The sequence below is a fragment of the Leopardus geoffroyi genome, chromosome A1 (assembly GCF_018350155.1).
Source record: "Leopardus geoffroyi isolate Oge1 chromosome A1, O.geoffroyi_Oge1_pat1.0, whole genome shotgun sequence".
Classification (NCBI taxonomy): domain Eukaryota; kingdom Metazoa; phylum Chordata; class Mammalia; order Carnivora; family Felidae; genus Leopardus; species Leopardus geoffroyi.
The window spans coordinates 196054546-196079902 of record NC_059326.1 but is presented as its reverse complement, the minus strand read 5'-3'; the positions used below and the strand labels follow the sequence as shown (position 1 = coordinate 196079902).

Here is a 25357-nt window from a genome sequence, read left to right as displayed (position 1 = left end):
AGCTTTCATAGGTCTGAAAACACTTTTAATATAGGAGAAATAAATTAAACTTTTTATTTGACTAGAAGTATTAGGAACTTTTCATCCAGTCAACAGATCTCATTGTTTTCAAGGCTGCATCTTATCGTGTAATACAGATATCTGTTAAGGTATTTAAGCACTTCCTATGATGCGACTTTAATGGCTTCCTGATATTCACTTTCAGTTCAGCAGCAATTACTTCTTAGAAGCACTAACGTGATCTTGTCAGCACTTAGTTTAAAAACAGTTCAAAGCTTCTCAATCTCCCTGACTTGGTCCATGTGGTCCCACATGGTCCAACCCCACATTCTTCTGTCCATTTGTCTGATACTGTGCTGTGCTCTGGTCACACTCCCCTTCTTGTCTACAACTTGTTTTGCTTCTTCCACTTATAAGCTCCCTGTATGTGCTGTTTCTCTGCCTTGAATTCTTTCCCTTCTGTGCCTGTTTGTCCTCAGAGCTCAGCACAGTCCTCAGACATGGACTCAACTAGCTGAAATCTCCCTAATAAAGGTTCACAGGGGCCCAGGTGGCTCAGTCAGTTGAGCATCTGACTCTTGGTTTCAGCTCAGGTCATGATCCCAGGGTCGTGGGATCAAGCCCTGCATCAGGCTCTGCACTAAGCATGGAGCCTGTTTTAGATTCTCTCTCTCTCTCTCTCTCTCTCTCTCTCTCTCTCTTTCCCTCTGCCCCTGTCCCCCGCTCTCTAAGATAAATAAAGATGAAAACAATTTCCTTAAGTGTTCACATGGCACAATTTCTTTCTCCTTCATATCACATATCACCCTTTCTCCTTTATCTGGGGATAATTTGATCAAGTTTTATTTCCCCATTGGACTTCAGCTCTATAAAGAAAGGGACCATGTATGCCTACTGTTCAGCATGGCCCCTGGGACATGATAAGTGCTCGATAAATGTCTGGTCAACGAATATACGTATCTTTGTGTATAAATGCAAGTATTTCCGTAGGTCACAGTTCATAAAGTAGATGCTGTTGAGAGCTCAAGAAATCTGTACTAATTTACACTAACAATAGGGTATGTGAAAGGTCCAATTCCTCACACTCTCATCCATGGTATTTCTAACTTTTGCTGATATCACAGGTGAGTGATTAGAAGTCACTGTTTAATGTACAGCCTGACCGGAAGTCCTTCATTTCACAAGCACGTCATCTTCTTTCTCATGTTTGAGTTTCCGCGGCAACGAAATCAGCTCAGGTACCTCCCAAACAGATCAATTCACTTTAAACTGTTAAAGAATGCTCGAGTCGTGCTTCTATCAGCAACCACTGCTTCATCCAAGGGCATCTTATATGTGTGGTGTTTCTAGGAGTTCAGACATCTATATGTCCATGGTACTTCCGAGAGCATTTGAGAACAAACAGAACCTTAACTTAGTTGGCGGATACATGACAAACAGAAACAAACGCATACTATGTCCTTATTCTGATTCACAACCTGACCACAGAACTAAAGCTACAGCTAGGTTTTTCTATGAACTTAAGTCACACTGGAAAACACAGCCATTGTGACTTAATGTCTTATGAGAAGCACTTTCTATGTGTAACAGACACCAAAAAACACATCACAGATTTCTAAGCATATGCCACATCCATAGTCCGTAACATGGAAGATCTTCAGCTTTCCCTCCATCTTTTTAGTTCATCCTCTCTCTGACGACACTTCACTCACCCGTTGCGTGTGAGGATTTTCGGGTTCCTGCCAACCACCACTAGCTGCAAGACAAAGGAACGTTAAACAAATTTTCATAATTTAATATTTACCTTTTCATAAAAACCGGATCATCTTCAGGCCAAATAATGCAACTTAAACACATAAAATCACAGAACTTCTAACAGTCCTATAAATTATATAAACCAGGACACTCAGAACAAAATTTTCACTAAAAATAATGACGGTGATAAAGATAACCGCTCCCACCACAACTAACACATGCTTAGTTTCTGTGCCAGGTATTTGAAATGTATTACATACCCTTTTATACTCATAATAGCCCTCTGAGATGGGCATTCTTATTATCAGTCTCATTTTACAAATGAGGAAACTGAGGCTCAAAGTCACATAGATAGTAAGTGGTGAAGCTAGGATTCAAACTCAAGTAGTCTGATTCTTAAGACCCTGCTCTTACCTGTAACACTGTGCAATTTGTATGTTCTATGACCTTGATATAGAGAAGAATTTCTTACATAAGAAATACACCGCACAAATCATAATGGAAAAGATTATTCCAGAAAGTTAAAAGTAAAACCATAATGAATATAGCTGACCCCTGAACAACATGGGTTTGAACTGCATGGGTCTACTTATAAGTGGATTTTTTTCAATAAGTACAGTACAGTAATGTAAATGTATTTTTTTCTCATTTTTTCTCTAGCTTATTTTATTATAAGAATATATATGTATACAATACATATAACATGCAAAATATGTGTTAATCAACTATTTATGTTATCAGTAAGACTTCCAGTCAACAGTAAGCTATTAGTAGTTGTTTTGCTGGAGTCAAAACTTATAGCAGATTTTCGACTACATGGTGGGGGGGGGGGGTGGGTCAACATCTCTAACATCTGCACTGTTCAAGAGTCAACTGTTACTGTGTATCTCAATAAAGCTAACCAAAAAAAGCTGAAAAGCAAACTATAATGAGATACCACTTTACAACCATCAGTTTGGAAAAATCTGGAAGAAGTCCAACAATACTAGACCTGCCAACAATCTGGGGCAATGGGTAGTCTACCCTTGTTACTGGTGGGACCAAAGTTGGGAAGCCATTTTGGAGCGCTAAAGATGTACACAACTTAAGCAATTTTACTTTCAGTTATGTAGAGAAAACTTTACTCTTGTGACTCAGGAAATACGTACAATGTTTCTAACAGTACTGTTGCCAAAATCCAAAAAATGAAAACAGCCTAAGTGTCCATCAGAAGAGACTGAGTGGGTAAACTGTGGTAAGTCATGCATAAATCAACTACATACCACGAACATAATGCTGACAGAGAAAAGTTGTAGCAGAATGCATGCAGTGTTTTTCCATTTGTTTCCAATTGAAAAACATTTGGCAGTGGCTACATACATATATGGAGAAGTATAAAGACAGGCATGGGCACTGATTAAACTCTAAATTCAGGACTGGGATGACTGCCTCTCTTTAGGAGGCAGAGGAGGGGGGATGCGGTATGGAAAGGCCTACACAAGGGCTTAAACTGTTTTGGTTCTGTTTAATTTCTGCAGCTGGAAGATAAATACACGAATGTGTATTATTTGTATAACTAAAAATAACCTTTTTCCAAAACAAAAAGGATGTTTGTTGAAGGTGACACCATACCTTCTTGCAAGAAACTGCAACAATTAACATCCTTTAGTACAATATTTGTATTTTAAACGCTGCCTTACTTGAGACAAACATGAAAAACAATTATGTGAAAGCAATGTTTTAGTTGTAATATTTTGAAAACTCTGGATGTTTTTACCTAATTGCTTCTTTAGAACCGGTAATTTATTCTGAAGAGCAATTTGGGAAACATAACAATCTCATTTCTCTGCACTTTACAGACACAATGGCTTACTTACAAATAAACAAATAGTTCTAAAGTGGTTTCAGAGCTTCTCACACGCCAATGACATCATGAAAGAAAAAATTGTACTCTTTAAGAGCTCCTAGTATTCAATTATCATTGTCAAGATACCCTAGAGAAGATAGATTTCTGAAGTAAACACAGGTTTTAAGTTCTGAAATATAAATTTTCCAACCCTAATGGCTCATAATCTAAAAAGCATAAAACATTCTCTACAGAGTAACACTGAGAAATCTATGTGGACTTCTGGGCGTTGTTTCTATAACTTGATAACAAGACACAAAATACAAATGTAGAAAAATACACTTCAACTCACTGGGGCATATGTACTATGCCACTGTAGGTTGTTTTTCATAATTAACTTAAATTTGTAAGCAAATTCAAACAACTTACTTGCCACACTGACATTAAAACACACACAAACAGGGGCGCTTAGGTGGCTCAGTTGGTTAAGCATCTGACTTCGGCTCAAGTCATGATCTCATGGTTCGTGAGATGAAGCCCCACATTGGGCTCTGTGCTGACAGTGCAGAACCTGCTTGGGGTTGATTCTCTCTCTGTCTCTCTCTCTGCCCCTCCCAGACTCATACTCTTTCTCTCTCAAAATAAATAAATGAACTTAAAAAAAATACTCAAAAAAAAAAAAAAAAACCCACTCAAATATTTACTAATGATCTAAAAAGATGCTATAGGAAGGATCTTTCTAACACAAATCACATTTCAGGAAATATCTATCCACCAATGAACATTCTTAAGGAACTAAAGATACACTTGTTAACTTTTGTTTTTGAGGAGTATTTTACCAACCTCATGTACAAGGTCAGAAAATAACCAAGAGCTCAAGCATTCTAAATGAAAAGAGCAAACACCACAGAATCAAATCTTAAATTTTTAAGAACTGAGTTGAATCTAAAGAAACTTCATCCATATTTACTTCTAAAGTGTGTGAAAATCTGTAAGTTTTTAGTGCCGGGTGCCTCAGTTGGTTAAGCATCCAACTCTTGACTTTGGCTCAGGTCCCATGATCTCACAGTTGTGAGACAAAGCCCTGCTTGAGCCTACTTAAGATTCTCTCTCCTTCACCCTCTGTGCCCCACTTGCCCCCCACATGCACACACACACGTGCTTTCTCACACACAAAAAGTTTTTAAAGTCCATCTTCACTTTTGTTATGTCAACTGACATAATGAGTTTGTTATGGGCTTCCTCATAGACTAGTAAGCTGAAATTTTAATGAAGATCCCAAAATACAAATTTTTAACAAGTCTAAATCAAGTTTCAGAATTGAAATTTCATTCCATTTCAGAAATAAAAAGACAATGAGGAGTTAGCAATACTACTGTTTTTATAAAAACTAAATAGCAACTCAAGATTTTGAAATGACTGTACATAGTTTCTACTTTCTGGTGTTAACCATGGAGTACAGATGAAATGTAAAAATAAAGGAAGTTTCCTTTACTGAAAATAAGCGCAATCTCTGCTCTGAAATACTCAAATGATGGAGAGGTAATTAGGGCCTTAGGTCTTTAGGTCCAAACCAACACAGTTTTTCTGTTTCACTGACAAACATTTTACATACGCACATTTGAGGATGTGTTTGAATGCTCCGGGATATTTGGATATGGAATTGTTGGGGAGAAGAATAAAAGCAATTTAATTTTAATAAATGGTGAAGGTGAAGCCCCTGGGTGGCTCAGTCAGTTAAGTGTCTGACTTTGGCTCAGGTCATGATCTCATGGTTTGTGGGTTCCAGCCCTGAGTCAGGCTCTGTGCTGACAGCTCAGAGCCTGGAGCCTGCTTCAGATTCTGTGTCTCCCTCTCTCTCTGCCCCTTCCTCTTCTCCATTCACACTCAGTCTCTCTCTCTCAAAAATAAACAAACATTAACAAAAAATCTTTAAGTTAAAATAAATGGTGAAGGAGATTTAAGAATACACTATCATGATGAGCACTGAATAATATATAGAATTGTTGAATCACTATATTATATACCTGAAACTAATGTAATACTGTATGTTAACTGTACTGGAGTTAAGTAAGTAAATAAAATGTCATTTATTTTGTTAAAATAAAAATACATATAAATAGAGGTGCCTGGCTGGCTCAGCTGGAGGAACATGTGACTCTTTATCTCGGGGTTGTGCGTTCAAGCCTCATGTTGGGTATAGAGATCACTTAAATACATTTTTTTAATAAAAATAAAAAGAAATAAATTTATAAATGTTATCAAACTGCTCTCCAAGGCAGTAGTACATGAAATGACTATTCTCCCATATTCTTGCCAACCCTTGATATTAACAGATTTTAAGTTTGTCAAATCAATGAAGTTTTCATTTGCATTTCCCTGACTACTGGTAAAGTTAAACATACCTTTGTGCATATTTATTGACTTAAAAAATTTACCTCACCAAGTTGCGCGTGGAAACAAAAATCCAATCACCTGAACAACGAAAACTAAATGAAAAATTCAGACATTCAAAACAAAGTCTTTGTTCCCAAGAAACTCCTAGTAGTGTTAAAAACACCTGAAAAACTCACATATACAGAATATTAATAGTACAAGGCATTTCATGATATTCAAAGAAAGAGTAGAAATAAAAAGAAAGGCCTAAAATACTTCAAGGGTAAGGAAACACGAGGGATGGGACTTGTGAAAATAGAGAATCACTGTAACCCTACTGTGGGTCCTTCCATGCATACACTTTGGTTATTCATCATTTTTATTTCCACTTCTGACAGCTGCTATTCTTATCCTTAGCCCAGTGTTTCTTTGGGGTCTCTTCCTTGATTTACAAGGGTTCTTTATTTTTGTTTATTTACCTTCAGTCTGTTATATATGATCCAAATATTTTTCTTAGTCTTGTTACTTTTTTTTTTTTTTTTTTTTTAATTTTTTTTTCAACGTTTATTTATTTTTGGGACAGAGAGAGACAGAGCATGAACGGGGGAGGGGCAGAGAGAGAGGGAGACACAGAATCGGAAGCAGGCTCCAGGCTCTGAGCCATCAGCCCAGAGCCCGACGCGGGGCTCGAACTCACGGACCGCGAGATCGTGACCTGGCTGAAGTCGGACGCTTAACCGACTGCGCCACCCAGGCGCCCAGTCTTGTTACTTTTATCTTTTAGATCTGTTCATGATGTCTTTCATCATCAGGAGTGTTTCTTTTTTATGAAGAGCATTAATATTTTGATTCTAAGAAAGTGTCAGATTTATCAATACTGTTTTACTAACTCTAAGAAAACTAAATAGTTTACCCAGTTTTATTTTTTTTTTATTTTTTTATTTTTTCCAACGTTTATTTATTTTTGGGACAGAGAGAGACAGAGCATGAACGGGGGAGGGGCAGAGAGAGAGAGGGAGACACAGAATCGGAAACAGGCTCCAGGCTCTGAGCCATCAGCCCAGAGCCTGACGCGGGGCTCGAACTCCCGGACCGCGAGATCGTGACCTGGCCGAAGTCGGACGCTTAACCGACTGCGCCACCCAGGCGCCCCAGTTTACCCAGTTTTAGATGAAACATCGTAGCCCACAAATGTGAGAATTTGGGAACATGAAAGATTTAGCTCGGAATTTAGCTTCTACCTTCCACAGGTAACAGAAATAATAATCTGTGGGCAATTATAGCAATGCCAATTTCACAAAATCTCATGCTGAAGTCCACCTGACTCACCCACAGATTTGTCTGCCATGCCTACATCTCTAGATGTCCAGCGACAAAATCCACAGGCCAGGTAATAGGCTTTCTTCATGGTGGTCTTGGCTGGGTCATCTGGAAGCTGTGTGGAAATGCTCGTTGCCCGAGTGGAGAGAGTGTGCATACAGCCGGGACAGTCAAAGCAGTTGGCACACCTATAACACAACAAACACAACTGTCCATTCATTTGACAAATATTTATCAAGCACCTGCTATGTGCCACACATTGTTCTAGGTGTTAGGAACTCAAGAGAGAACTATAAGGACGGAGTGACCCTCAAACAATAAGAAATAAAAAAAAGTATTAAAAACTTGTTTAAAAATTTTAAAAACAGGGGCACCTGGGTGGCTCAGTCGGATAAGGGTCCAACTTTAGCTCAGGTCATGATCTCATGGTTCATGAGTTCGAACCCCAAGTCAAGCTCTGTGCTGACAGCTCGGAGCCTGGAGCCTGCTTCAGATCCTGTGTCTCCCTCACTCTCTGCCCTCCCCTGGCTCATGCTCTCTCTCTCTTTCTCATAAACAAATAAAAAACATTACAAATTAAAAAAAAAATTTAATATATTTTTATAATAATAATGTTCATTATTTTTTGTAAAAAATGCAATCAGCACCAAAGTTCCTGAAGAATTAAAGCCTAACCCAATCCTACTCCACAGAGGGAATCACTGTTAAACAGTCTGGGGTTAACTGTTTCAGACTCTTTTTAGGCTTGTACAGATCACGAAGATTTCTGACGAAGACAAATGTCACAGCTCATGCCTTGAGAGAGGAAGAGCAGTTGCACAATGGAAACCTGGGAGACAACAATACAATAAGCTGTGAAACTGGGTTTGGAAAATAACTGCTTGTGTGCTGTGCCAGAACCGACCCAGCAACCAAACAGTGCCATCAAACTGCAGTAGTTCAGAAGCAGTGCATTTTCAGGGCTTTCTGTTCTCTCCTTAGGCACTACTCTTCCTAGTGCTCAGCCAATGTTTCCCCTCCAGGGGCCCCTGGGCCTTGCTGCTTTTAATTTTCACCATCTGAGATTATTAAGATTTCACTTCCACTCCTGGACTTGTTCTGAAGCTCTGCTCCATAGCTCTAATTATGCGGTATTTTGCCATGTGGATAACATCCTCATATAAGGATAATAATAGTACCTGCCCACTGTTTATTGCTCACTGATATTTTGAGGATTAAATAAAAATTAATGTGTGGACAGCATACAAAAAACAGTGTCTGGATCATCAGGAGCTATTTCTTGGGTTCAGGAAGGATAAGTAATAGCGGTTCGCATCCATGGAGGTATACATGCTAAGCTAAAAACCAAATGGCACCCAGTAGCAACAAACATACCTACTACCCAGATCTTGGTTTTTAATACCAGTTTTCTAATAAAAGGAACCAGGACTCTTTAGAGAAAGAGACTTTAAACTCTTTAGACTAATTAGAGAAATGGCTAATTCAGGACTGAGGCAGAGTCCTGGGATGAGCCTGGATTATCTTGCAATACCAGAAAGTCAGAAAATGCTCAAACAAATGAACAACCTCCCAAACTCCCTACCCATGCAGTGGTGGGGGTGGTAAAAGGGTTATAGGAGTCTACAGAAGGAGCTCCAATGGCCAAATCTGGAGGGAGGGAGGGAGGGAGGGAGGGAGGGAGGGAAGGAAGGAAGGAAGGAAGGAAGGAAGGAAGGAAGGAAGGAGTGAGTATTGGATTATATCCTAAGGTATATGAAATCAATATTCATGCTTTAAGTAAATGATTAGATAAATAAATAGGGGAGGAGAGAAAAATCTTCCATGCAAAAGAATTCCAAATAATTGGTGTAGATAACCCTCACAGAGGGGAAGCATAACTCCCCACAATTTGAGTGTTGACTGTAATAGTGGCTTTTCTTCCAAAGAGTGCAGTATAAAAAAGGAGAAAAAGAGTAACTCTACATCAGAGAAACCTGAAAAATACTAGCTCAAGCCAGGTGATCAAGGTTAACATCAACAGTAATAAGTCCTATTGATGGTATGTACCCCTGATGTGATGTAACAAAAGATGCACTTTACCTCTGTTGTCTTCCTCCCTATAACACACCTCCCCCGCTGACGAGAAAAACATCAAATTCAAATTCCATTTGAAGCACATTCTACAAAATATCTTACCTGTATTCCTCAAAACCTTTAAGGTCATCAAAACCAAGAAAAGTTTAAGAAAGTGTCACAGCAAGAGGAGCCTAAGGAGACATCACTATTAAATATAATGTGGGTATCCTAAATAGAATCCTGGAACATAAAACGGAGATTAGGGAAAAACTGAGGCAACCTGAATAAAATATAGCATTTATTTAATAATAAAGTACCAATGCTGTTCATTAATTTGAAGGAAATGTACCATACTAATGCAAGACATTAACAATAGGGGAGTCTATGTATGAAGTAATAGAATTCTCTGTACCATCTTCACAATACTTCTTAAGTCTAAAACTGTCCTAAAATAGAAAATTAATTTAAAAAATCAAAGGACATTTCATCTTTAGCAAAGGTGATGCTAAAAAATGAAAATCAGCTAGTTAAAAATGAGAGTTAATTCCATGTGTTTTATTCAAAAAACAGTTGAGGAAAACAGAAAAAAAATGGATCCCAGTCTTACCTATTCTTTTTTAGTTTGGCTTCAGCCGATGGCATATTTTCTAAGCAACTGGGACAATAATGGGAGTCCACCTAGAAAGAAACAAGAAATAAAAAATCAGAGAAAAAGGCACTCGGTCTAGCTTGTATATATGTCCACGCCAAATAGTGAATTCTAAAATATACTGCAGTGGCAAGTGAGAAACCACTGATCTGCCAAAGAATCTAGACTGTTTTCAGCTTAGGGTTTATTCTTCAACCAAGTTTTTTCTTATCCTAAAACCCTTCCACTTTTCCTTTCTGCTCTTTCCTGCTCCCTTTCATCAGGGTATCATGTATGAGATGTGTTAAAAGTTGTCTTTGTAAAAGAAGAACTCTATGATGATCTAAGGAACAGATTAATGAAATAAAATAACCCAATTTGTGAAGCTGTGATCAAATATCCTTCCATCCTGCTTAGCTTTAATGGACTGTAATAACTTGACCACACTTAAATTGTTAAGGAAGACTTGAAAGTTTTCTCCTTACTGAAGTATTACACATTTGCAGAAGTATAGATTAACATTTACAAAATCAGCTAGAGCCAACTATGGAAATATTTAAATGGCAAATTAAACTACTAAGCTAGCAAGATAGTCTTATTGTGTTTAACTCAAAAACACAGTACAAAATTAAATTCATTGTATTTTTTAAGGTCTGAATAATAATTTTCTTTAATGTAGGTAGATCCTGTTTGACAATTCTAGTAACCCTAATCACCTTCAGATGGAAACACAGATTTATTTGAATATCAATATGATGATAGAAATTGGCTTCTTCTTTCATCATCTGCTATACACAGGACTACCTTTGAAAAAATAAAGGTGCTGCTCAAATAATCTCCAGGAACATACAGTATTGCTAACTAATATTTACACTTATTCATCATAAAAGGCAAACTATAATTTGTTCCTTCCTGTGGCTCTTTTCAAATTACGCCCGTCCCTTCACATGCAGATCCAATCTCAGGTTCTCGCCAAGAACTTTCTGGGTTCCTCCACCCCTCACTAGCCTCATCCTTCTCCAAACCCCAAACGCCCAGGTACACACCAGTCTGTCTGTAAAAGTTGTGGTCACAGACTCTCTAACAGATCCTTAGAAATCATGGAGACTGATCTCTCTAATGACCACCAAACGAGACTCTAATCCAATAAATTCTGGAGGTGAAGCTGGAATAGGAAACATCTAAAAGACAAAGGACCTGCTAAAGAGAGATACACAGATAAAATACTAATGGAGAAAAAAAAAATACAAGAACTATTGCGTATATAATATGGCATGGATTTTTCTCTCGTATTATTTAACTGCTTTCTCTGATAATTCTTAATACTATGAAAAATACACCCAACAAGATAATTATTATTAATAATAATGTGTAAAATGGCTTACAGTATAGGACACGTTTTCATATGCACTTTTAACAGTCCAGGGATCTTCAATGAAGTTCTCTGAATCGGGTTTCAAATCCTGATTTGAAAGCCTGCAGAGTTTCAAATCCTGATCTTCCCTGCCACCCCCAAATTTTTGGCTGTGTGATGTAGGGCAAACATTGTGCCTGTTGCTCTAACTACAAAATAGTTTTTTAAAAAGGTATTCATTCTATTGGCCTTAGGTAAACCACAGCATACAGAAAGCACTGAATAAACTAACTGTTACCAGTAGCTTTTCCTTAACCAGAGCATGAATCACTCAACAGCAGGATTTCTGTCTTACTCGTCTTTTAATTTCCGAAGCTTACTAAATGAATAACAAGATGTGCCAAATGGTGCAGAAATTTGGGAATTTTATTTGATAATTTAAAAAAATGGGGTAGGTCTTTTACGTTCTGAGCAATCCCACTTCCAACCCCACTTGTGCCTGCGAAGGCCAGCACCATTCCCTCTGGAGAAGCGCCATGAATAGAACCCTTTGAGCTTCTTACACGACAGACCTTATTCTAAGCGCTTTTCACTCAATTTGCCCCAACCCAACCTCTTCCTTGCTGCAGGCCTAGGCATGAGCCAGAACACAGCCCGGGCAGACAGAGGAAGGCCCAGTTTCTGGCCAAAGTAGGGGCAGAACTTCCAGGATGGGAGGAGCATGAATGAGAATGCCTGCGGGCTCCACCCGGTATCAATCAGGAAAGACTGTATCTAGCCCCTCAAGTAGCCTGAATAAGCACCTTTACACCTTCCTCCCCAACCCACCCAATTACCAACCCACTCCCAGGAGACGGCCAGGGTCCCCAAAGTCAAGTCTATCCAATCAAAGGGTGCTCTAGAACCAAAAGATCAGCTCAGCCCCACCCAAGGCCGCTCCTTCTTTCCAAATGACAAATTATAAGCAAATTAAATCGCAAGCAAATTTGAGTGACAGAAGACACAGCCAATCACCAAGCTAGGAAATAACTACCCGCCAGTCGCGGTGACTAGGACGAACACTTCTCCCCTCCCCCAACACACACACACTCTTCATGGGACGACTGCGTTACCTCGTGAGACACACATTCCAGCGACCGCAGCTCGCTACAATAGCGGCAGAAATAAAGCTGCGAGAGCGGGGCCCGAACCTTCTTTTCTCCCTGGACTAGGTACAGAACCCGCTCCGATTGCAGCAGGGACGCCATCTTGGAGGGGGAGGAGCCAACGACGCTCTCGTCGCGTCACGTGACCCAAGAGCCTGCGTTTTCCACGCCGCTTTTTCTACGTCTTTCGTAGGAGACTGCGTAAGGTTTCCGATCTAGAGGGCGCCTGGCGCTCGGCGAAAGTTAAAGTGTGCGTGCGCAGCTGGGAATCCCCGTTTCTCCCCCAGCGTTTCAGTGGGCGTTTGCTGCCCGGACGGAAGTCTGACGTTTCGGTCATTAGGTACGCAATCACAGGTCAAATCCACAGTGGCCCGATGCTCTCCTTTTCCTTGGTTCTCCAGACGGAAAGGATGCTCTTTTGTTTAATTTACAACCGCCTCTCCTGCCCTCACCTTCCAGGCCTACTTCCAGAAGGTAGATGGAAGATCTCAGGGACAGAGTGCCTTCGGAACCGGAAGGTTAAGAGTCACACCACACTTGCCACCGACCTGTAGGAAATCTTCATAGACATTATCTCGTTGGAAATTTCCTAGACTGTGAGCTCCTCCACACAGAAACCATTTCTCATTCATTTCCAGGTTTCGAATACTTAGAATTAGGACTAACTCTACATTGGGGGTTTTCTACAAGTATTACTAGTGAAGGAATTAAATCAATGAATGAACATTATTGCTAGGTGTCGGCTACATTTTTTTCTAATACATAAACTAAGGCTTATTTTATGTAAAATGACCTATTTTATGTAAAATGTAGAACTGGCCTAGCAGAGACTGGAACCCAGGTTACCTGCCACCAGTTGCGTGCTTTTCTCGTTGCGCTGTTGTATTGTTTGTCTGACATTAGAGTTGGTGACTGAGAAGAAATGGAACTGAATATTAATATTAGCTAACATCTATTGAACACTTATTGAGTACAAGACGCTATGAAAAGATTACGTACATTGTCTCGTTTAATTTTCCCCCAAATTCCAAAAGCCAGGTACCATCATTTCTATTGGGAATGATGGGAAACTGAGGCTCAGAAAATTGAAACCACTTGTCTAAGATTTCAAAAATAGCAGCGGAACTCTGTACTGTCTGACTCCAGAGCTTGCATGCATCACTCCTGTGCATACTGCCTCCAGCATATTTTCTTTCTTTTTTTTCCAGCGTTACTGATGTATAATTGACAATTTAAAATGGTATATAGTTAAGGTGTACACCTTGATGATTTGATATACATTGTGAAATAATGAACTCAAACAATCTAATTAACATATCCATCACCTCATATAATTACCATTTTCTTTCTTTTCTTTTTTTCTGATGAGAACACTTAAGATCGACCCTTTTGGCAAATTTCAAGGATACAATATACAGTATTAGCTATGGTCACATTGTTATACATTAGGTGTCCAGAAGTTAATTCGCCTTGCATAACTGCAACTTTGTACCCCCTAGGCCAACATTTCTTCATTTCCTCCCTTCCCCAGCCACTGGCAACAACCATTCTCTCTGCTTCTATGAGTTTGACTTTGAGAATCCATATATAAGTGAGATCATGCAATATTTGTCTTCCTGGGTCTGGCTTATTTCACATAGCATAATGTCCTCCAGGTTCATCTGTGTTGCTACAAATGGCAGGATACCTATATTTATATTATATTTATGTTATAGTTATTATATTGTATTGTGCATGTATTTATATATCACATTTTCTTTATTCATCTGTTGGCATTTATGTTGTTTCCATATCTTGGCTATTGTGAATAATGCTGAAATGATCATGGGAATGCAGCTATCTCTTTAAGATTCTGATATCATTTCTTTTGACTATATGCCCGGAAGTGGGATTGCTGGATCATAAGATAGATCTATTGTTAATTTTTGAAGAACCTCCATACTGCTTTGCATAGTGGCTGTACCAGTTTACATTCCCACACAATGTATGACAGTTCTCTTTTCTCCACATCCTGACAACCCTGGTTATCTTGTATCTGATAACAGCCATTCTAACAAGTGTGAGGTGATATGTCATTGTGGTTTTGATTTGCATTTCCCTGATAATGAGTGATGTTAAGCACCTTTTCATATATCTGGTTGTCATTTGTATGTTTTCTAGATATATCTGACTTATCTATAGACATATAGACATATCCATTCAGGTCCTTTGCAGATTTTTAAATTGGAGTATTTATTTATTTTGCTATGTAGTTTGCATATTAACCCCTTATCAACTATATCATTTGCAAATATTTTCTTCCATTCTGTAGGTTGCCTTTTCATTCTGTTGATTGTTTCCTTTGCTGTGTAGAAGGTTTTTAGTTTGATGGAATCCCTTTTGTCTATTTTTGCTCTTGTTGCCTGTGCTTTTGGGATCATATCCAAGAAATCATTGTCCAGACCAATATCAAGAAGGTTTTCCCCTATGTTTACTTCCGACAGTTTTATGGCTTCAGGTTTTCTGTTTAGGTCTCCTATCTATTTTGAGTTGATTTTTTATATGATTTCATTTTTTTGCATGTGGATATCCAATTTTCCCAACACCATTTATTGTGTCCTTGGCACCCTCGTCAAAGATTGGTTAACTGTTGATGTGTGAATTCATTTTTGGGCTCTCTATTCTGTTCCATTGGTCTATATGTTTGTGTTTATGCCTGTTTTGATTACTGTAGCTTGTAACATTTTAAATCAAGATCTGTGATGCCTCTTCCTTTGTTCTCTTTGCTCAAAAAGGAGTCTTTTGTGGTTCCATATGAATTTTAGGGTTGTTTTTTCTATTTCTGTAAAGAATGAATTTGGGATTCTGATAGGAATGGCGTTGAATCAGTAGATCACTTTGAATGGTATGGACATTACAACAATATTAATTCTCTTCTAATACATGAACACAGGATGTCTTTCCATTTGTTAGTATTTTCTTTAATTTCTTTCATCAATGTATAATTTTCAGTGTACAAATCTTTCATCTCTTTGGTTAAGTTTAAGTATTTTATTTATTTTTTTGCAATTGTGAGATTGTCTTTTTAATTTCCTTGTCAGATAGCTCATTATTAGTGTATAGAAACACTACTGATTTTTATATGTTGACTTTGTATCCATCAACTTTGCTGAATTTATTAGTTCCAACAGCTTTTTTTTTTTGAGTCTTCAGAGTTTTCTACATATATGATGATGTTGTCTACAAACATAGATAATTTTACTTCTTCCCTTCTAATTTAGATGCCTTTTGTTTATTTTTCTTGTCTAATTACTCCAGCTAGGACTTCAAGTACTATGTGGGATAGAAGTTATGAAAGTGAGCATCCTTGCCTTGTACCAGATCTAAGAAGGAAAGCTTTTAAGTTTTTCCCTTATTTGTGGACTTTTCATATATGGCCTTTATTATGTTGAGGTAAGTTCCTTCTATACTCATTTTGCTGAGAGCTTTAATAATGAATGGATCTGAACTTTGTCAAATACCTTTTCTGTGTCTATTTATGATCGTGTGGTTTCTTTCATTTTTTTAATTGTGTTGTATCGCATTGATTGATTTGTATACATTGAACCATCCTTGCATCCCAGGGATAGATCCCAATTGGTCATGGTGTGTATGATCCTTTTAATGTGTTATTGAATTTAGTTTGTTTGAAGATTTTTATATCTATATTCATCAGAGATATTGGCCTGTAGTTTTCTTTTCCTGTGGTGTCTTTGTCTGTTTTTGTAATCAGGGTGATGCTGGCCTTGTGAAAAGAATTTGGGAGTGGTTCCTCTCCTGTTCTTAAAAGATTTTAAAGAGGAGGGGTGCCTGGGTGGTTCAGTTGGTTGAGCGTCCGACTTTGACTCAGGTCATGATCTCGTGGTTCTTGGGTTCGGACCCTGCATCGGGCTCTGTGATGACAGCATAGAGCCTGGAGGCTGCTTCGAATTCTGTCTCCTTCTCTCTCTGCTCCTCCCCTGCTCATGCTCTGTCTCTCTCTCTCCTTCAAAAATAAATAAAAGGGGCGCCTGGGTGGCGCAGTCGGTTAAGCATCTGACTTCAGCCAGGTCACGATCTCGCGGTCCGTGGGTTCGAGCCCCGCGTCAGGCTCTGGGCTGATGGCTCAGAGCCTGGAGCCTGTTTCTGATTCTGTGTCTCCCTCTCTCTCTGCCCCTCCCCCGTTCATGCTCTGTCTCTCTCTGTCCCAAAAATAAATAAACGTTGAAAAAAAAAAATTAAAAATAAATAAATAAATAAATAAATAAAACATTAAAAAAAAAAAGAATTTATTTTTATTTTTATTTTTTTTAATTTTTTTTTAACGTTTATTTATTTTTGAGGCAGAGAAAGACAGAACATGAATGGGGGAGGGTCAGAGAGAGAGGGAGACTCAGAATCTGAAACAGGCTTCAGGCTCTGAGCTGTCAGCACAGAGCCCGACACGGGGCTCGAACTCACTGACTGTGAGATCATGACCTGAGCCGAAGTCGGCCGCTTAACCGACTGAGCCACCCAGGCGCCCCTAAAAAAAAAGAATTTAAAAAGGATTGGTATTAATTTTTCTTTGAACATTTGGTAGAATTCACTAGTGAAACCGTCTGGTCCTGGGCTTTTCTTATTGGAAAGTTTTGATTACTGATTCAGTCTCCTTATTTGTTATGGGTCTGTTCAGGCTTTCTGTTTCTTCTTGATTCAATTTTAGTAGGTTGTATATTTCTAGGAATTTATCCATTTACCTAGGTTATCTAGTTTTTTGGCATAAAATTGTTCATAATAACCCTATATGACCTTTTATTTCTCAGGCACCCATTGTAATGTGTTTGCTTTCATTTATGACTTTACTTGAGTCTTTTCAATTATCATCTTAATCTACTAAGGGTTTGTTAGTGGCATTTATCTTTAAAAAAAAAAAAAAAAAAAAAGAAAGAAAGAAAGCTCTGCCTTTCTGTCTGGCAGCAGCCATGAGTTCAAAGGTAAGCCAAGATGGGCACTTACAAGTACATCCAGGGGCTGGAGAAGAAGCAGTCTGGTGTAATGTGCTTTCTTCTCAGGATGCACTGCTGTCTGTATCTCCAGCTCCCTGTGCTCCACAGGGCCCCCCACCCAACCTGGCCCGACAAAGCGTACAGACTGGGGTACAAGGCCAAGCAAGGTTATGTTATATATTGGATTCATGTGCGACATGGTGGCTGCAAACGCCCAGTTCCTAAGGGTGCTGCTACCTATGGCAATCCTGTCCATCATGATGTCCACCAGCTAAAGTTTGCCCAAAGCCTTGTCTGTTGCAGAGGAGTGAGCTAGATGCCACTGTGGGGCTCTGAGAGTCTTGAATTCTTACTGGATTGGCGAAGATTCCACATACAAATTCTTTGAGATTATCCTTATTGATCTGTTCCATAAAGCCGTCGGAAGAAATCCTGACACCTAGTGGATGCACCAAACCAGACCACAAGCACAGGGAGATGTGAGGGCTGACATCTGCAGGCCACAAGAGCCATGGCCTTGAAAAGGGTCACAAGTTCCCCCATACTATTGGTGGTTCTGGCCGTGTGACTCAGAGAAGACCCAACACTCTCCAGCTCCACTGTTACCACTAATACACGTAATGTTTGTAAAATTCTTACCAAATAATTTAGGACAGTCAAAAAAAAAAAAAAATAGCTCTTACTTTTGTTGACTTTTTTCCTATTATTTTATTCTCTATTTGATTTAGTTCTACTCTGATATTTATTATTTCTTTTCTTCTGCTAACTTTGGGCTTAGTTTGTGCTTCTTCTTTTAGCTCCTTGAAAGTGTAAAGTTAGGTTTTTTATCTGAGATCTTTCTTCTTGTTTAATATAGGCATTTATTGCTATGAACTTAACTTTTGGTACTGCTTTTTCTGCATCTCATAACTTTTAGTATGCTATATTTTCATTTTCATTTGTCTCAAGATACTTTTAAAATCCCCTCTTGATTTCCTCTGTGACCCAGTGGTTGTTCAAGTGTGTTGTTTACTTCCCACGTATTTCTGATTTTTCCCATTCTCTTGCCATTACTAATTTCTAGGTTCATTCCATTGTGTTCAGAGAAGATATTTGGAATGATTTTGATCTTCTTAATTTAAAAAAAAATTTTAACGTTTATTTATTTGTAAAAGAGAGAGAGAGAGAGAGACAGAGCGCCAGTGGGGGAGGGGCAGAGAGAGACAGAAACACAGAACCTGAAGCAGGCTCCAGGCCGTCAGCACAGAGCCCGATGTGGGGCTCGAACTCATGGATTGCGAGATCATGGATTGGACGCTTAACTGACTGAGCCACCCAGGAGCCCCTGATCTTCTTAATTTTGAAGGCTAATTTTGTGGCCTAACATGTGATCTATCCTGGAGGAAAACCCCCATGTGCTTGAGAAGAAGACATTTTCTATGGCTGTTAGGTGGGATGTTCAGTTAACATCTTTTAGGTCCATTTGGCCTATCGTGTTGTTCAAGTCAACTGTTCCTTTATTGTTTTCTGTCTGGATATTCTATTCATTATGGTAAGTAGAGCATTGAAGTCCCCTTGTTGTACCATCAATTTCTGTTTTCAGATCTGTCAGTATTTGCTTTACACATTTAGGTGTTCTGTCTACCGTATTTTTTACTATGATGATGTTAGTAATATCTTACAGGGAATATAGTGCTTTTTGATTTATACAGTGTTCTCCTATATGTTATCTCAGAGGTTGTGTCCTATTTTAACAATTTAAGCCTAAAAGTCAGTAAATTCCATTTACTCTGACCTCTTATTCACCAAGCAATAGTTTCATGGGTGGACTCTGCTCCTACAAGAAAATGTATTTCTTCCTGTTAATGAATTCCTTGGCTTTATGGCTTATAACCTAGTCTCTGCTGAGTGTTAATCGCTTTTGCTGGACTAAACTCCTCTGGTAAAATAAGTCCCAGAGACTACAGGTAGAGGGAGGCTACAGACCTAAGCTGACTCCATGTGAAACACTTTTTGGAGCAGTGGTTTCAAACAATTCAGTTCAATGGGCAATTATTTTGTCCCTTTGTGACAGGAATTAGGGAGGGAAGCAGAGATAAAGGAGACAATTACTGCCCCCAAAGGGCTCAGAGTCTAGGCCCCAGGGCAGTGTTTCTCAAGTGTGGACCTGGGTCACCTACACTAGAATTACCTGAGAATTACCACTATAAATGAGGATTCCAGGCCCTTATCAAGACCCAAATTAGAATTTGGGGGGCAGGGCCCAGAAATCTAAATCTTTATTAAGCTTCCAGCTGAATCTCATGCCCACAAATTTGGAGAACCACTGTGGTTTGATAGTCACTTGTTTAATTTTCTATCTTTGGCCCCAAGACTGAGCATGGTGGGCCTTGTCTCTGCTGCCTTGTGACCATTGCCTAGCAGGATATCAGATAGTCTCTGCCCACTGTGCTATGGAATATGGAAAGTCTCCAATGACAGAAACAGAAAGCATCCTGCCTCTTTTTTTTATTATTATTTTTTACGTTTTATTTATTGTATTTTTTTAATATAATTTATTGTCCAGTTGGCTAACATACAGTGTATACAGTGTGCTCTTGGTTTTGGGGCAGATTCCCATGATTCATTGCTTACATACGGTACCCAGTGCTCATCTCAACAAGTGCCTTCCTCAATGCTCATCGCCCTTTTCCCCTCTCCCCTGTCTCCCCCCCCCCCCGCCCCGCCCCCAGCAACCCTCAGTTTCTGCCTATCTCTTGGTAGGACTCTCTCCCCACCTTCAGGGGGATGGATTCTATTCTCCATGATTCCAGTTCCACAGAGCCCTACCTGTCAGACTTTGAAAATTAGACCTCACTGTGAAGATCTGTCTTCCAGTGCCAACTCCAGTCGCCAGGTCCAGGTCCTCCCCAACCCTTTTTACTTTTAACTGTGATTACTACATGAATACCTTCTTGAAATCCCTCTGGGAATCCACTTGGCAAACCTGGAAGTGTGAAGGAGTTAACATTTTATGGGACAATTGTTCACCAACCTAGGTGGGAACCTATCAATAAATGTCCCCCTCTCCCTTCTCCCAGACATTCTCAGTGTGACGTTAGGGGGTACCAGCAAGGTGGAGCCCTAGTTGCATGCAGTAATTCCCAGCTTGATGATGTTCCCTTGTATTGACCTTTCTTCCAACTGGTTGACTTTTCCTGGCTCCCTGCCTGCAAGCTCTCATTTTGGTCTCCCTGCTGTCTAAGGGAAGCTGAGGCTAAGATAGGGACCCAAAAGTTGAGCTACTGTCTAACTGGTAACCATATTTAATAATTATTGGTGGGGCGCCTGGGTGGCTCAGTCCGTTAAACCTCTGACTTCAGCTCAGATCATGATCTCACAGTTCATGAGTTCTAGCCCCACGTCGGGCTCTGCGCTGACGGCTTGGAGCATGGAGCCTGCTTCAGATTCTGTGCCTCCCTCTCTCTCTGCTCCTCCCTCACTCACGCTCTGTCTCTGTCTCTGAGAAATGAATAAACCTTAAAAAAGAAATTCAAAAAAAGTTATTGGCAATGAGCTCTTGTGAAGAGACCAGACCAATGTATACTCTCACAGTAAATATCCAAGGCTCCCAATTCCCCATTGTTCTGCCAACACGGAATATTATCAAATATGGGTGAATAGTTTTGCACTTTCTAGCTATGTGATCTTGAAAAAGCCATTTCCACCTCTGAGTCTCATTTGATAACACATAGAATGGGAAAAATAATTCCTGTCTTGGTGAAAATAGAAAAAAACCCCACAGCTATAAAAGCACTTTGTGAGCTATGAAGTACTAGGCACATGTAAGAAATGCCCCCTAATTATCCCATGAATGAAAAACCCAAAGGGGTTTTCATTTCTCTAAAGAATCCTTCAGAGTAAATCCACAGTAACAACTAAAAAAAACTGAAGTCAGTCACACTTTGGTCAAATGAGGTCTTGCCGAGAGGGCTGAAATTGAGCTCCCACATCAAAGGCTCAAGCTCCTCTACAGCTTAAGAATCCTGGCTGGCTGGGCGCCTGGGAGGCTCAGTCAGTTGGGTGTCTGACTTTGTCTCAGCTCATTATCTCACAGTTTGTGGGTTCGAGCCCTGCATCAGGCTCACTGCATTCAGTACAGAGCCTGCTTTGGAGCCTCTGTCCCCCTCTCTCTTTGCCCCCCGCCCCCAACTCCCCCACTCACATGCTCTCTAAAAAATAAACCAAACCTTTAAAAAGATGCCAAGATGTGACAAGTATTATGCTAGAATATCAAAATTATTAAAAAACAAAACAAAACAATCCCAGCAGGCTACTCTGACCCGTGCTGGCCATCTGCCTGGGCCAACTTTTTCGTTTTGGTTTCTTGCTGGAAAACTGCATTAATCACAGCTTTCCCTGCATTGAATCTGCACACTCATCTAAAAGCCATAGTAAGTAAACAGAAGGGGAAGAAGAAAAAAAGCCGCTGTTTCATCAGACCCCTCCTGGCCCTTCCGAGGGGCCCTGCCCAGGAAATGTGATGGTAGTGCTGGCCTTGCATATTTCCCAAGTGTAAACATGGCAGAGGACTGCAGCTATGGCTTCATTCTGGGAAACTGTCCACAGACTGGACTTGGAACGTTTTTACAGAGCTCCTTACCTTTGCACATATCCCGACCTCTGTTACTGTAGCTATGCCCTTACTCTCATGTAAGTGCCCCAGCCCAAAACCTCGGTGCTTCCTGGGTGGCTCTTCCCTTTGGATTCTACCTCCCAAATAACTCATCCACCTGTCTCTCTTCGTCCTCATACCCACCACCTTCATTCAGTTTTACAATCTTTCTCTTGGATGTACTGTAGCTTCTTGACTGCTCCTTGGTTGGCTCTTCGTGTCGAGCCAGAGTGATGTTTCTGAAAGCCGTATTTTGATCTTGATCCTTTTTTTTGTGGTGGTTCCGCTTTCTCCAGTGACTCTCCAACACTTAGCAACAGGAGACTCCCCCAGACTCTTGGGATAGTGATAAGGTCCCCCAGGCTCCGGGGCCTGCCTACCTCTTCAGCCCCACCTTCCAAACATCTCCCACTTGCTCTCAAGGCCACCAACAAGAATGTGCAATGTCCCTGTTTGCCTTCATGTCTGTGTACATGCAGTTCCATCAGCCAGGAATACCCTTTATCTGCCTGCCAACTCGAGGTTAATTTCCTCAGTGGAACCTTGTCTGAAACTACAGAGAGGGACTTGGACACACTTGCCTTTGTCCCACAGCTGTGTCCTGTTCGAGCAACTGACACACTGCATTGCCTTTGTCTTTTAACAAGTCTATCTTCCCTTCCAGACCATGGCCTGGCAGAGGGCCTGGCTGAGAGTAGGGACTCAGAAAATTTTGTTTGATGCCATACATCTGGGACTATGTGTTATGTGCACAGATTGCTAAATCTGCTCACATTACCTGATTGGTGTTGTTCACAAGTCACCTAACATATATACAGCAAGCCTATCCGGCAGACGCTCTAGCTATTAACTCAGTCTTACAGATAAGGAAACAGGTTCAGAGAAGTTAAGGACCTTGCCCGAGGTCTTGCTAATAGGAAGTGGATGAACTCAGGTCATCTGACTCCATACTTTACCGTCTTACAGATGACACTACAGCCCATGGGTTGGCAAACTTGTTCTGTAAAGGGCCAGATAGCAAATATCTCCAGGCCTTGCAGGCCAAGAGGCAAAATCAAGGATATTATATAGCTAAATAACAAGAGAGAAAACTTCTGTTCCATCTCTCTGTATTGCCCCCTGCAGGATGGTGGGCACACGTTGCCCCAAGTTGAAGACCTTCTCCCAGCGAAGAGGGAGAAAGGCCAGTGACAAGGGGGTGCGGTAAAGGGGGACAGGAGAGAGAGGCCACCACCATGGTCAGTTTAACTTTCTTCCCTAGTGACCTTTGTTTGGGTGCCTTCACCTCCCAAGAGAGCCTGCCCACCTCAGCTAGGACAGACTGAGAATTCTGTGCTCAGTGACTGGCAATCACTGGGAACAGAATCCCCAGGGTGCAGATAGTTAGCAGCATGGGCCCTGGACAGCAGCAAGGCCCAGGCACCGGCCTGGGAGGCAGGCCCTTGGAGCAGTGAGAAAATGAGGAGCACAGGAGGACACCTGGTTTGGTTTCCAAGGCTTGCCATGCCAACCTGCTTCAGTGGTGTCTGCACCATTGCATTCCCAGCAATGGGCAGTAGCCATGGGTTGGAGTTTGCCGGCCCCTGGTGACGATTCAGAATCATCACATACTAGAAAGACCCTACTTCAATCCCTGCATTTTTCAGGCGGTGAAAATGAAGTCCAGAGAGTCAAAGAAATATGCCACAGAATTTCTGACTCCTGTTGCCATATTCTGTTTTCTCATTCCACGAATGCCCTTCCCTGCTTCATACCTCATCAGTTAATTCGTATCTACAGCTGAGTAAGAAACCAGTCACTCTAACAACACTTAAAAAAGAAGAAGAAAGCAAGCAAATGCAGGCGTCAGTGGAATGCTAATGGATAGCCTGTTCAAGTTTGCCCTGGAAGTTTGCTGGGATTGCACCCTTCCCATTGGAGGCAGTACATTTCCCACCTCTAGAGTGCTCTCCCCTCGCCTCCCCCTGCCCCCCCACCCCAGAGAATTTCCCAAGCACACCTCAAGCCAAAGCAAAGCCTGTCCCCCTCACTCTCCCTTCTCTGGGCTTAGTAGACCAACAGAAAGCTGATGTCAGTTCTGCGGCACCAGGGAACACTTCCTCTGTGCTCTCCTAAGGATGTGGAGACGGGAGCAGGGTGTCCTCTTTCAGCCAGAGGATCCACAGGGCGACCTCCGGTTAACCACTGCAGCTGTTACCCAACTGCTGCCGCTGCTTAAGGCAGACCTCTGGCCTCTCAAGTGCTGGCTCTCAAGGGACAGCTCATGGCCGTGCATTCCACCCATATCCTCCTTCTCTGGCTTGTTTGCCCACTCACCCTTGGGAACTCACAATTAGCTCAAGAGACGCAGCCCTCAGGGAAATAACGGTAAAATCATGGAACGGTAGGCCAGAAGTGACCTTAAAGAGTAACTAGACCACTCTCCTTATTGTAAAGATGAATTACAGCCAGCCCAGAAAAGGGAAGGGATTCGTTAAGACCACAGAGGAAGTTAGATGTGAAGCCAGGGTTTGAACACATGTCCTCATTCAAGGTTATTGCCTTCATTACACTTGGCTGGACCTGCATCTCTACACAATTCACCACCGCCCTGCAAGCCTGGCTTCTAGAAGACCACCAGTGTATTGATTGTGGATTTGAATAAAATGAAATTGAATATTGAGTTCCTGCCTAACTGGTGCCTGACACAGAGCAGGCACACAATAAGCATGTGCTGAATGGATGAATACTACCTTCAACTATCTGGAATTTGCTGGCAGACGGAAGTCCACAAATAAAAAAAAAAATACTTCCCTTTTGATCTTTAAGCAATTCCTTCTTTCAGAAGGAAATGGGGGAAGGGAGGCAAGTTGCAATTTTAGATAGAGTGGTCAGGGTAGGCCTCGTGAGAAGGTAGGATTTGAGCAGATATTTGAAGGAGGTGGGGAGTAGGCCGGTGGCTATCTGACTCTTCCAAGCAGAGGCTAGCAAAGTCTCTAAGGCCTGACTAAGGATAAGCAAGGAAGCAGAGGGGCTGTTAAGGAGTGAGCAAGGGGAGAAGTTTCGGAGATGAAATCCCAGAGGTAAGGGGGGTTGTAGCTCATGTAGGATCTTGAAGGGCATTTTAAGGACATTGGATTTTTCCTCTGAAGGAAGGGGGAGCCATCGCAGGATTTCAGGCAGAGCAGTGACATGATCCAACTCACATTTTACAAGGGTCACCCTGGATGCTATTTTGAGAATGGACTACAGAAAGACAAAGTGTGGTGATAACTGCAATCATCCAGGCAGGACAGGACAGT

At 40.8% G+C, this 25357-nt stretch overlaps 1 protein-coding gene and 1 pseudogene across 2 annotated transcripts in view; one reads left to right on the top strand and one right to left on the bottom strand.

The window, feature by feature from the left end:
• Positions 1 to 12736, bottom strand: part of DCTN4 (dynactin subunit 4) — a 32008-nt gene extending 19272 nt beyond the window's left edge. Inside the window, exons 1-4 of one of the 2 annotated variants that reach the window (XM_045437098.1) lie at positions 12426 to 12736; positions 9939 to 10009; positions 7286 to 7464; positions 1713 to 1756 (exon numbers count right to left, since the gene is read on the bottom strand). In XM_045437098.1, the coding sequence (XP_045293054.1) occupies positions 1713 to 1756; positions 7286 to 7464; positions 9939 to 10009; positions 12426 to 12560 (429 nt within the window). In that variant the 5' untranslated portion in view covers positions 12561 to 12736. The remainder of the gene's footprint in view (positions 1 to 1712; positions 1757 to 7285; positions 7465 to 9938; positions 10010 to 12425) is intronic. The other variant, XM_045437091.1, reaches the window with a different exon arrangement.
• Positions 12737 to 17398: 4662 nt separating this feature from the next.
• On the top strand, positions 17399 to 18114 carry LOC123576103 (annotated as a pseudogene).
• Positions 18115 to 25357: the final 7243 nt, after the last annotated feature.